This window comes from Sapajus apella, unplaced genomic scaffold (genome assembly GCF_009761245.1).
Source record: "Sapajus apella isolate SASKATOON/1434 unplaced genomic scaffold, GSC_monkey_1.0 scaffold19, whole genome shotgun sequence".
Taxonomy (NCBI): Eukaryota; Metazoa; Chordata; class Mammalia; order Primates; family Cebidae; genus Sapajus; species Sapajus apella.
The window spans coordinates 1881575-1895337 of NW_022436959.1; the positions used below are offsets into that span (position 1 = coordinate 1881575).

At 46.6% G+C, this 13763-nt stretch overlaps 1 protein-coding gene across 3 annotated transcripts in view; it reads right to left on the minus strand.

The window, feature by feature from the left end:
• The window catches only part of EEPD1 (endonuclease/exonuclease/phosphatase family domain containing 1), a 136082-nt gene extending 124015 nt beyond the window's left edge, over positions 1 to 12067 (minus strand). For 2 of the 3 annotated variants that reach the window (XM_032286798.1, XM_032286796.1), the window contains exons 1-2: positions 11574 to 11709; positions 10124 to 11174 (exon numbers count right to left, since the gene is read on the minus strand). In XM_032286798.1, the coding sequence (XP_032142689.1) occupies positions 10124 to 11001 (878 nt within the window). In that variant the 5' untranslated portion in view covers positions 11002 to 11174; positions 11574 to 11709. Of the gene's footprint in view, positions 1 to 10123; positions 11175 to 11573 lie in introns of all 3 variants that reach the window. The other variant, XM_032286797.1, reaches the window with a different exon arrangement.
• Positions 12068 to 13763: the final 1696 nt, after the last annotated feature.

The window sequence follows — 13763 nt, forward strand, 5'->3', positions numbered from 1 at the left end:
AAATACATAATCTTAACCAATAGAATCAATCAGTGGAAACACCACAGCAGTCTGAATGAACACAAATATGGTATTTGAAATCAGGGGTTATGGGTGATCTCACAGTCTCATTTCTCATTCTTCATCAAGTTTATTTTGCTTGGGTTGACCAATGACAAAAAGTCCCTTTTTTTGTTTGTTTGCTTGTTTGTGAGACGAGGGTCTCAATATGTTGCCAGGGCTGGTCTCAACCTCCTAGGCTCAACTGATCCTTCCATCTCGGCCTCCCAAAGTGCTGGGATTATAGGTGTGAGCCACTGTGCCTGGCCTCCTGATTTTCATAGTTAAGTGGTTGCAAATGGTAATATCTTAAACATCCATTTTGTAATTCCAAATGCTCTTAATAAAATTCACCTCAAAGTTTTAAAGATAGAAAAGGAATTCTAAGTTGAATACTAAGTTGAAATTCTAACAATACCTAACAACTACTTGCATTTTTATTACAAATTCAGGAGACATCCAAACTGACATAACACAAAAAATTACAAATCAACTCCAAACACTCTTGCCTGGCATTAAACTGAGTTCAGCAAATGTATACTGTAATGGACAATTTCTTGTGCAGTTTCACTTGTGTGGACATGAATTCAATGTTTTAAGAATTAGACTTTAAAATTCAATTCAGAACATTTTTAAAAGACAGTGTGGCAGCACCAACTTGGGAAGGTATTTATAAGCCATCTAGTCCCATCCTCCTGCCTGAATCCCTCTCAGTTTACAGCATTCATTGGTTTTGTCAGCAGTTCATCTACATCACTGAAGAAAATGCTGACTAGTACAGGTATTAAATCAAAATAAAAGCTCACTAGGACTTTGCCTTTTTTATTTCTAAGAGTTGCCTGAGACTTTTCAGGAGAAATTGGGATAATATATCAATTTGAGTCAAACTATCAATTTATGAGTCAAATTCTTGACTTCATAAATACAATCATGAACCATTTAACAATGGGGATATGTTCTAAGAGACAGATCGTTAGGTGATTTCATCGTTGTGCAAACTTCACAGAGTGGACTTTCACAGACCTAGATGGTAGATTCTGCTCCTAGGCTATAAACCTACATAGTATGTTATTGTACTGAAGACTGTAGATGATTGTAATACAATGGTGTTTAAACATAGAAAAAGTATAGTATAAATACAGTATACAATGTAAAATACGGCACATCTGTGTAGGGCACTTGCTATGAATGGATCTTGCAGGACTGGAAGTTGCTCTGAGTGAGTGGGTGAGTGGTGACAGAATGTGAAGGCTCAGGACATGACTGTGCACTACTGTAGATTTTATAACACCATGCACTTAGGCTATACTAAACTAAAAGTTTCTTCTTTCTTCACTAATACATTACCCTTAGCTTACTGTAACATTTTGACTTTATAAACTTTTACATTTTTTAATCTTTTTGACTTTTGTAATAACATAGCTTAAAACTCAAACACAGTACAACTGTATAAAAACAAAGTATAAAAACATTTTCTTTCTTTATATCCTTACTTTACAAGGTTTTCCTATTGTTAAATATATTTCTTTTTCACTTTTTAAACTTTTTTGTTAAAAACTAAGACACACACACATTATCCTAGGCCTTCATGGGATCAGGATCATGCAGATGTCACCAGGCAACAGGCATTTCCAGTTCCATTATAATCTTCTGGGACCACTGTCATATACACAGGCCATCACTGACCAAAATATTACTCAGTGCACGACTGTCTTCTCCAGAGATTGACTTTTTCAGTCAATCTCCTAGAGGAAAGAATGGTGGGTCAGTAACAACCTGCAGTTACCTGTTGGGGTCTACAGTAAACATGTACAGCAAACACTGAATCTACGTTAAACAAACAACTTGGTTACAATACTAATCTTTTTAAAAAACATAATAGATGTTCTCCTAACCAACTTCCACTCAAGGGACTTGTTAAAGTGTCCCCATTCCCTTTGTAAAACAAGCTGAGGGATGCCCATGGCACAATGAGTATGCCTGGCTTGATCAGCTGTGAGTAGCGCATCATGTGCTTACCAGAGTCAACTGTATCTGTCCTTAAACTGTATATGTCAGTTGTACATATCACTATGATCTTCTAAAATGTGATGATCAACTGGAGAAATACAAGCATGAGCGGAAAGATGAGTTGTTTCTAAGAAAATGAAGATGGATGCTCGAAAAGCTTCTTAAAAAGCAAGTTGTTTAGGAAATTGCTGTCAAAATAAGCATGGGTAAGACAATTAAAGTCATAAAATTATACTATCCTGCAATCAGTTTGTTTTGCAAATATCCTTGTTACACTTTGAAGATACAAACCCTAGGACAAATACACATGCTCACAGACACATCATGATATCACTATATATCAGGATACTTATGAAAAATCATAACCTAGGGAACCCAAGCCAGGCTGGTTAAGAGAGCATCTAGTCTAGAATGCAGGCTGGGTGATGAATAAATACAACTACTCTGAGAAGCATCACCCAGCCGAATAGCTTTGAAATAGTCTATTTCCAAGTTTGATTTGAAATAGACTCCAAATCAAACTTTGGAGTCTAACTGCAAAGACTTTGGATTGTAATCCAAGTTCCACCGTCTAAAAGCAGTAACATTTCTCAGCTTCCCTGAGCCATGTCTTCTGTACCTATAACTTAGCTATGGGCCTCAGCCACAGCAATTGTCAGTGTTAATTATCATTGTTTTTGTTCTAGCACAACCTCTACTACCAGTGGACATAAAAAGTATATGATCAAGTGAGGGAGAGGGGAGGAACATGAAGTATTTTGCTATTTAAAATGAGTCCTTAAATTAAAACTTTAAAAGATTGGGAATCACTTCCAAAAAAAAACCTACCCATAAGACAACACAATAATCTGACACCACAGAGGCTGCCCACCAAGATAGGAAGGAAGGGGCTCTGAGACCATTGGCAGTTGAGACCAAGACCTAATGTCACCCAATTATTGACTTTTTCCCATTCAAGAAACAGAAACTGAAAAAAAAAAAAAAAGTCAGATTGAATTTGCTTCACAGAAAATACCCTCTAGAGAAATGTTTTTTAACAGGAGACTGGATAGATATTTTTTTAAAAAACAACAACCCACCTGAGACCTCCCTCTTTTAGCATAAACTGAGAAAGACAAAGTACCAGTTTTATTCTCCAGTTTTTGGGTGAGCAAACAAGATTGCAGATCCATAGAACATCCAAAGCATGTGCAACCTTAAATGTGGCAATGGGAACGATGTTCTGTTGGCTAAGCACTGCATTTCAGGAGTATACAGCAGCCTCTAGGTAAAACAATTTAAGGCCCGCCTTAACAGCTTAATCAGGTAATGGCTGAACCAAAATAGAATTCACAGGAAACAAGGGATCATTGGTAACAAACAACAAATCAATATTAGCTGGGGACTACAGTCAGTAAAGAAAACCCAGGGTTTTCTTTTTGTTTGTTTGAGACAGGGTCTAGCTCTGTGTCCAGGCTGGAGTGCAGTGGCACAATCTCAGCTCACTGCAACCTCCACCTCCCAGGCTCAAGCTAACCCCCTACATCAGCCTCCCAAGTAGCTGGGACTATGGGTGTGCACCACCATCCTTGGCTAACTTTTGTAGTTTTGTAGAGATAGGATTTCACCATGTTACCCAGGTTAGTCTCAAACTTCTGAGCTCAGGTGATCCACCCGCCTCAGCCTCCCAAAGTTGGGATTACATGTATGAGCCACCACACCCAGCCAACCCAAGCTTTCTTTATTCAAGAGTCTGCAAGAGGGATTCTGGACTTCTCTTTATAATGAAATGTTTACTCTGAGCACACCTCTCCAGGGTTCCCGGTCACTTGACTTCAGCAGTTTGGCTGCTGTCAATCAAGACATTACATAAGAACTTTGGCCTGTGTATACTCATGAAGAAGGAGGTGAGGAAGCCGCTAAGATTCCCTAAATATTTGTTGGGGACTAACACCCTGTCAGGTAAAGCAGGACATTTTTGTGGCATTTCCTGGATGTTAAGATGTGAGAAGTCATCAGTGTGGAATTCCACCCAGCTTTAAATCACCACACACAAACCAGAATGTCCATGATGAGCAAACAAAATTTCAGCGAAATGCATCACTTTGTTACTGACAGAGATCATTATTAGGGAATTCTGGGATAAAATCCTTTGTAAGGTAGAATAACTTTTTTTTTTTTTTTTTTTTTTTTGAGAGACAGGGTCTCACTCTGTCACTGAGGCTGGAGAACAATGGCATGATCGCAGTTCACCACAACCTTGAATTCCTGGGCTCAAATGACCCTCTTACCTCAGCCTTCCGAATAGCTGGGACTACGGGCATGCACTACACCACTCAGCTAATTTTTAAATTTTTTGTAACAATAGGGTCTTGCTATGTTGCCCAGGCTGGGGAAGGTCATTTTGAAGATAAAATGACACACAGCTTGCTGCTTATAAGCTTAGCATTTGTATACAGATTATCTTACTGTGAGGATCCTTGCGTGGAAGCCTGCCATGTCCCTGGCTATTTCGGATCATAAGCCTCAGTGGACGGCCCAGCTTGGACCTCCCCCTCCTCAGCAGTGTGTATGTGTATGTGGAGGAGGAGGGATGCTGACTTTCAGCCTCAATTGTCACTACGCCACCATATTCCTTCCTCTAGACCCTCACCTCCCATCCACCTGACTTGGTCCTCTCCCCTCATCCCTGGTCAGATGCTGAGTTCTCACATACCTGCAGAGCCAAGCAGACGGCGACCAAATCTCTGTGCTCTCAGGTCTCTTAGCACACTTCGCATCCTCCCTCATCCCACACATCATCCTGGAAATACCCGCTGAATGTGTGTGTCCTTGAGACAGTGAGCTCCCTGACCACAAGGCGGGGTCTTCCCATGCCTGTGTTTCTGACCTCATCAGGTAGTGAGCACAAAGTAGCTGCTCAGTGTTGAACTGAATGTATGTGAACCTCTCCTGATAGAAACAGTTACCTAAAGTCCCCAGAGTGTACCCTGGTTCTATATGTCATTGATGCTGAAAAGCGTATGTGGCCTTGTCAGGTGCCCCATCTGCAAAAAGCAGACTCGCCTCATACTCCATCTGCTATGGACCTAAGACCCCACACCCAGGGCACAACAGTGGCCGAGGGGAAGGGGAAGGTGAATGCCCTGCATCATGTTAAAATAACACAGAGGCACATGTGTCAGCCCCAGGGTTTCTTATTATATGTGCCTCTGCACCTATCCCCTAGAAACCTCAGAGCATTTCAAACTAGCTACCTGCTGAATCTCACACTATCCAAAATACAGGCAAGTCTTGCCAGTTTTTACCTCTAAAAGGCTTCTCATCTCTGCCCACCTCCCCATCTCCCCAGACATTATTGCCTTTAGCCTGAATCCCGCGATAGCCTCTTTACTCAACTCCCAGGACCCACTCCATGCACCACCCCCAGCAGCCAGACTATCTGGTAAGAGGTCGTTTCATCAGCCTCTGCTTCTAAACGTCTGTGGCCTCCTCCTGCTATTAGAAGAATAGCACCTTGAAGGCCCCACCTAATCTGGCATGGCCTTGCTCTGCAGCCCCACCCACCTGTCACTCTAGAACTCTGACCCTCTGTCTGGAACCAGCAATCTCAGGGCCTCCGCACTTGCCAGTTCCTCCGTGGAGCATTCTTTTCCCCAGCTTGTTCCGTGCCTGGCTTCTTCTCATCCATCAGCTTTCAGCTGAGATTTTCCCTGACCCCCATCTAAACAGGCTTCTCTTTGCTTCACCTCTATCACCCTCAGCATGCACCAATATCTGTAATTATTGATCTGTGGGTTAACCTGTTTGTCTCTCTGCCTAGAATAGAAGTTCCACGAGTGCAGGGACTTTGTCTTGTTCTCTACTTTATTACCAGAGCCTGATACAGAACCTGGTACCTAGTGGGAGCGCCAAACAGATCTGCTAATTGATTGAATGAATGGATGAATGAGTGAATAAGAAAAGAATGGATACCCCCTGAGAAAATCAATACCATCAAACTCCCAAAGAACCTTCAAATCAGACCCCAAATGGGCCCAGCTTCCTTGAAAAAGTAACACCTTTCCCTTTAGCGAAATAAACCCTAAGTCCTGCCTACACTGAAACTTCCCTGCATTCATTCACACTGTCTTCTCTTACAAATCCACAACATTCTTCTTACTGACAATCTTTCTATTTAGAAACAACTTAAAGTTCCTTGGCTCAGAAAACCAGAACTTGACCTTGGAGTCAGGCCCAAGGTCACAGACTCACACTTGAGGGGCTGGGTGGAGAGCCCCGACACCCTCTGAATTGGTTCTACCTCTGGCCCCAAGCCCCACCCTTTAGAGGAATAAAAATGAGAAAAAAGCAGAGGCCCCCAGAGGCCTGACATAATCTCAGGGTTGTAGGGAAGCTCTACTTCTCCCCAAGACCGGCCAAAGACCCAAGGGAGGGAGGAAATGTGGATGGCTGGGAGTGAGAGACATTGGAAGGGCATGGAGTCTGGGAAAAGACACGCCTAATCCGGCCTAATCCCTCTGCTTTGAAAGCAGACAAACTTCAAATCCTGAATCCAATATCTACATTTCTGAAGGCCACACAGATGCTATTTAACCTATCAGAACCTCAGTTTCCACAAGTGTAAAATGGATTTCATGATTTCTACTTTAAGAGGATTGCTGAGCAATCTATCCCCAGATGTTATGCCTGGCTGCATCCACCTACCCTTCAATCTCCCAGGATAAGCCTATTGTTAATATGAGAAAAATATAACCCTGTATCAATCATTCCCTGTGACTTGCCCCCCAAATCTGGGTTTACTAGACTGTTTTGAGGCTGGGCCATACAAACTAATCTACATTGACTTCAGTTTGGTAAGTAACAGGGCCAAGCTAATCCCTGAATTTAGCTTATACATGCACAGCAGACATTCAATACATATTTTTCAATGAATGAATTAAATGCCAAGATGGGTTATGTTTATATTGATCCTACTAATCAAGTCTAATAAAATAAAATCTCTTTTTTCACTATCAGTGTGTGTTGCTAGGCACCAATCCACCTTGTGCTTTGACACCATAGACATGTGGCAAGAAAACAGATTTAAGCCATTATAGGGCTAAAGACTTTGACACTCAAGTTCTCTCCTTATGTAGGCCACAAGGAAAATGAGCAACTGGATGTTAAAGCTCCTTATTTCTTTTAGAGATTATCTTTCAGCTCCCTTAGGGTTTATATTTTCAATAGCCAAAGGGACTCTCAAAACAGAATGACTTCCCAGTAAAAAAAAATAAGTAAAAATGAAAAATGAACCAATCTTCATTCCAGATGTGAATGTCTCCAAATGTTGCAAGCATATTTAGGAGAAGCATTCCCCTTTAATCTTGCTCCATAAATACTGAACAAGGAACAATATTGCCTAAGACTGAGATTTGGCTAAATAGTCTAATGAAACCCGTCAGTTCTGTACTACCAGCATGGCATCCCTAAAGGCTCCTGGTGACTGTATGATTATCAAATAATGCTGTCCTACCTTATGCCTCACTTGCAAAACAGTTTCTAACAGCTCACACTTGCTATAAGAAGGGTAAGAGAAGACTAACTCCCATCCCATACAGCTACCCTTCAGCCTAAGAAAACACACCTACTAAAGCAAATTCACAGAAAAATTAAGAGCCACTATTCTCTTTGCAAAGGAACTGCCTGAGAGTAACTTTAAAATGCCTTTACAATGGATTTAATTTAAGAAACTGTGACTGGCTCACAATTTGGCAAGTGCCCTTGGTGAGACACAGGGTGGATGCCTAACCAAGAGGCAGGTTAAAGGTGCCATGCTTACAAAACACAGCATGCCTGCAAAGGGCATAGGTCTAAAGGCAGAAGGTCTGCGTCCCAGCTGTCACTAATGAGCTGCCTGATGGAGTCACGTTATTTAACTTACTTGGTTTTAGTTTCCTTACCCAGAGATGAAGAATCATTAATAAAAGCCAGTGTTACCTGCAACCCAGAGTTATTAGGAAAATAAAATAAAATGTGACAACTGGCCCCACCAGCTTTCATCTTAGAAAGCACAAGGGCATATCCAGAAGTTAGGAAACTCTTTTATTCAAGTATACAGGATGCAAATAAATAAGAGCCACCTAGAAAATCATGTCCATCTACAGTTAGTTGAATCTATGGATATGGAACCCACAGGTATGGAGGGCAACTGTACCTGAAAATCTCTGCATGAATTCACTGACCTTGCCAGAAAAGCCAGTACAGGGGAAGGGACTTCCAAGAGACACCCAGAGGGACAGCTGATTGCCTAATACCTAGTGGTTCTCAAACTTTAGTGTGCATCTGAACTGCCTGGAGGGTATGTTAAAACACAGAAATGCAACATTTCTGAGTTAGTAGCTGATGTCGCTGGTCCCCGGGAGGACAACACTTTAGAAACCACTACCATAATAAATGGGCAAGGGCTGCCTAGTCAGTCAGTCCCACTAGACCAACTTTTGATGCCCTAGGACAGTCCTAGGACAGTCACGCAGGCCATGCACTCACCCCACTCTGTAGGGGATCAGGCCCTGAGGCCTTTATTTCATGTTTACCAAACATGAACAATGTGCTGAATCCATGGTTAATTAATCCATCACATCCTCACTCTTGGCTGAATGTGCTGGAAGTTGGTGGTTCTCTTTGCCTGGTCACAATGGATTCATCCATCACCTCCCTCCCAAACTGAGCCACTAGAAACGTACTAGGAATTGGGCAGCTGTATCCTTTCCTGCCTCCCCACTCCTCATTTCCCATTCATACACCCATGCTGCTATGGATAAAGAGCACAATTATCAAGCCATTCTTTATAAATCTCTCCCGGGGCTGAGTCCAGCTCTCACCTGTGCACAAGAAGACTCTGCAAAAGGAGTGATTTAGGCAGCAAAAGAGAGGACACAGCAGTGCAGGCAGAGCATTCAAGGGCTCCCCAGCCCAGTTCCCTCTGACCCAGTGTGGAGTCCCTCTCTCAGTGATGAGAGCGTGCCACTGGGTCAGTGCCAGGGAGACGTTGTGACCTGCTTCTCTCCTCACTAATTTTCCTAGTGATCTGCCATCATGTACCGTGATTTCTCACTGAGAGTTCACTTCATGTCACCAAACTGCCACCCCTGCCAGCAGCCTCAACAACAACTCAGTGCAAAGGAAATCAATGAGTAGCCACAAACACTGCACCCCTGGTGGGTGGCAGGGCAAAACACCTCAAGTCCAGGATCACAGCACTTCTGACCTGAAAGGGACCGCCACAAATATTTCTTTCCTTCCCACACCTGATTACATTATACAGTATGCTATTTTACTAACAGCAGGAGTTACTGCCAAAACAATATTGTTTTTGTTTTATGATGGGGCTAACAGAAGTTCCTACAGAGAGCAGTATTGGGAATAATGTAAATGCTCTGTGGTAACGGCCTATCCTACTAGACTCTCTTCTTTGGTTTAAATGGGGAAAATCCAGCCAATTTTCATACACACGTCAGCTTGCTTTTTTTCTGGCTATGGTACAGAAAAGGTTACACACGTTGTAGGGCTGAAAACCAGCTTCAGGTTAAATAAGGAAAAAGAATGGAGAGTGATTCATTCATAGCATTTTGGTAAATATAGACACTGTGTTTGTTTATAAATACTCAGCCTGTAAGATGATCTTGTGTGCACAAATGGACATATTGGTTGGAACAAATATGATTTTCCCATCCATTAATAATCAAAATCCAATGAGCTCTCTCTCACATGCAAAACTGCATCAGTTCCCATGCTCCGAGTGCCTGACTTGGTGTAGACCCAGCATTCTCCAAAGCAGTAACACCAACACAGCCTCCACTTACTCCAAAATCATGAATCAGCCTCAGATATCTCACACGCAAGACATGGACCACAAGCCCAGCTGTATTCAGAAAATTCTGGAGCAGAAGGACAGCTCATTCTCAGCAACAATATTGGCTGAGGCTTCAAGAACATTGATTAAAAACTCTTGCACCCTCCTTACACACAAAAGAATCCACTCATTTGCATCCCTAGATGAGGCCATGCACAAGCTGCCTTCACACCCAACACCCATGGTGGTTCCTGTCCTCACCTGTTTTCCAGGAGTGTCATGCATACCACCTCTCTCACCCCAGGGTTGTTGGCCTTCTCCACGGAACAGCCCTGCAAGTTCCAGGTAGCCAGCCTCAGCACAGGCCTCCCATCCCTTGTGCCTCCAAAGGCCTCCACGGAGGGCCGAGTGGAGATAATCTGCGTGGGCCCCCCTGGTGGCAGGTCCAGGTCCTCACTCTGCAGGCTCAGGGAGGTAGGGCTCGGGTGAGGCTTGGCGGTGAAGGTCAGGCCCCCGTTCGTGTGGGTGGATGGTGGCCTGGACCGCTCAGCAAACACCTGGTGTCGTATCCTGTCCAGGAAGGCGGCATTGATACCATCCATCCTCACTAGGTCCTCAACGCTGCGAAAGGGCCCATGCTCGCGCCGGAAGTCCACGATGCTGAGGGCCATTTTCTCCGAGAGGCCTCGCACACTCATGAGCTGGGCCGGGGTGGCTGTGTTGATGTTGACACGTGGGGTGAGGGGCACAGCTGTGGCCAGGTGGTGAGGCTGCTGCTCCGCCAGCAGGTCCCGCCGCAGGGAGCTGGGAGAGTGCTGCGCGGAGCTGCCCTTGCTGCTCACACAGATCTCAAACTTGACCTGCTCCAGCTTGGTGGCGCCTACACCACTGACCAGTGCCAGGTCCTCCACCTTCTTGAAGCCACCAATATACTCTCGGTATTCCACGATGCTGCGTGCCACAGCACGTGTTACACCAGGCAGCGTCATCAGCTCCTCCTCTGTGGCAGTGTTGATGTTGAGCCGCTCCTGATTCACCAGGATGTTGCTGAAGTTACAGGCTGCGCTGAACTTGCGGCTATGGGACAGGTCCGAGGGGTCCCTCGGGATGGAGCGGTGGCAGCCCAGGGTGCTCCCCATGGTCCTCCAGGATCAGGGCCCAGGAAGGCCTCACCGCTGCAGAAGAGATCTCTGGCTTGGGAGGAAGCCCAGTAGGGCGTACAAGCACTGAAAAATGGAAGGTGCAGGATTCAAGGGCTGAAGAGGTGGTTACTATAGACACACCGAATCCTCCATGCCGTTCACTTGGCCGCCTAGAAAATAAATTAATAAACATAAAACATATTAATAAACATAAAAATCCATTGAATTAAGCAATTTGCATTAGCACCCCCTACCCAGTGCTAGAGTTAGTAACCAGGAGTCCGGGGCTGGTGACTGCTGTGAGCCCCTAAAAACACAGGCACAATGAGGATTGGCCCATCTGGAAGGACATCCGGATTTTACCACATTGTAATCCAAAAAGGCTACGAACCGCTTCTCTTGGGAAGAGACCCATCACCATCAGCCTCACGCTTCTCCTCTGGGCTTCTCTCAACTCTGGCACTTGGGTCACCCCCACTCGGGCTCACGACGACGGGAGGGCCACCCCACCTCCCCCACGGTCTGCGTCTGACACAGCGCCACCTGCAACCTGCGAAGTCCGTGCTCACCGGTGCGGGCACTGATAAGGGGCTTATTGACCCCCCCCCCACTTGACTCGCCGCGGGTTCCCGTGCACCACCTCTCGGCCACTCCGCGGGGCGCCGGTTCCTCTTCCACCTGCGGCTCCGAAGCCTAAGCCCAGCCCCGGACAGCGCGGGCACCCTGCCTCCAGTCGAGGCGCCCGCGGAGGTGCAGGTCACTGGCCGGGCCCTGGAAGCCTCCTACGCCGCCTCGGTCTGCCTGTCCCGGCTCTTTCTGCGGGAGAAACTCAGCATCGCTCTCTCAGAGTGAACAAACAGAAGCCGCGGGGCTGCTCGAAGACGGCGGCAGCGGCGGCGAAATCCGCCGCGGAGGCTGCACCAAGACTTGCGGCGGCGCCGCAGTTGCGTTTATCCCGGCAAAAAGTCCCGAGCCCAACTCGGGAACGGGATCCGCCAGAGCCGGTGCAGACACAGCACCAGCTACAAGGCTCCGGTTCTCAGGCGGTGTCAAAGCCAAAGTCCCGGCCGCGCCGCTCACGCCTCAGCAGACACCACGGCCACGCCTCCTCCGCGCGGTAACTCCTCCCCGGGACTCCCGAGGGCACGAGGGGGAGGGGCCCGGGCGCGGGGCGCGGCCTGGCACCAGGGGGTGGAGAGAGGAACCCAAGAGCGCAAGGGCGGGCCTGGAGTGCGAGAGGCGGGGCCTCGGAGGAGGGGGCGGGGCCAGGGCTCAAGAAGGTGGAGAGCGAACCCGAGAGCGCGAGGGGCGGCCCTGGCGTGCAGAGGCGGAGCCATGGGGTGCGGGGGCGGGGCCTGGCACAAAAGGTTGGAGAGCGGAACCCGGGAGCGCGTGGGGCGGGCCTGGAGTGCGAGAGGCGCGGTCATAGAGTGTGGGAACGGGTCCAGGGGGCAAGGAGGTGGGAAGCGCAGGGGCGGGGTCATGAGCGTGGGGGTGTCCCGGAAGCGCAGACGCCGGACTTAGGGGCTGAAGGGGCGGAGCCGGCGCCGTGCCAGGGAGGGCGGTTCACAGGGAGGCTGTCCTAAGTCAGCTGCCCCTGGACCAGGGTTGCCGCCCGGGACCTAGGACTGGTTGTGCTCGGTAGAGGCTGTTGAGGATCGCCCGAGGCGACACCTGCCCAGCTGCTGTTCGTCCATCTTTGAGGTGTGGGGATGAAGGCCGGGGCAGTCCCTGAGAGGGCATCCCTGTAGGTCCAGGGTCTCACGGAGTTTTGCAGAACGTTCCAGAGGGGACTGAATGGGGTCGTCTTAATTTCTGTCCCCACTTTCAGCCTTTTCTTTTCTTCCACCAGTGTATTACCTTTGTTCCTTTCAGAGAGATGTCCTCTAATAACGCCAGCGATTGATTGTGCCCCTAGCAGAGGGCACGCACCACCCTCTTGTGTTCGCATAGGTCAAACACAGGTTTGCTCCTTTGCACATTTAGCGCTGTGAGTAAACAAGGATACGTTTCTGTAATTATTAAGTCTCATCATTACAAAGAAAGGAAATGGGGGCTGCTTCCCAAAGCTTAGAATGGCTTTTGGATCGCACTGCTGAATGACAATTTGGTTAAAAATTAAAGAGCCCTCCGCATTATAGTGGATACCCAGAGCTTGAGTATTCGATTAAGCAAACCATGCGGTGATACCGTTGAATACTTTGACCCTGACCGTTTAACATTCTCTGAAGTTTCATTCCCAACCAATGTGACCAGTGCATCTGGTTTCAATTCCAAGGACTGGGTGAGCAAAAATAGTACCTCTCACAGGCAGAAGGTATTTCGAATGTAAAATGAGCCGCAGCCCAGGTTTGGAAAATGCTTCTGCCTTTCTGAGGCACATTCCCCTCCTGTGTATATTAGTCAGAAAAACCAAGTCAAACTAGCTTAGACCAAAAAAGGGGGATTTCTTGGTTCCTTGTGGAAAAGTTAAGGTAAGGAACTTACCTCAGGTATGGCTGCATCCAGCCAAGTGATGTCATCAGGACATGGTAGGACTCCCTCCACCTCTGGCTCCACGGTCCTCTTTGTTGGCTTCATTTTTAGGCAAGCTGTCTCCACTTGATGGCAAAAATGCCTTCCTCCCTACCACCCCCTTCCAACCAAACACTGAGCTACGTTGTGCCACTTACTGAAATCCTGGTGCAGTAAGGAAAAAATCGTTTAAGACAAGCAGGAAAACTTTTCTAAAGAAGAGAAAGCTCTTCATTGAGCAGGCA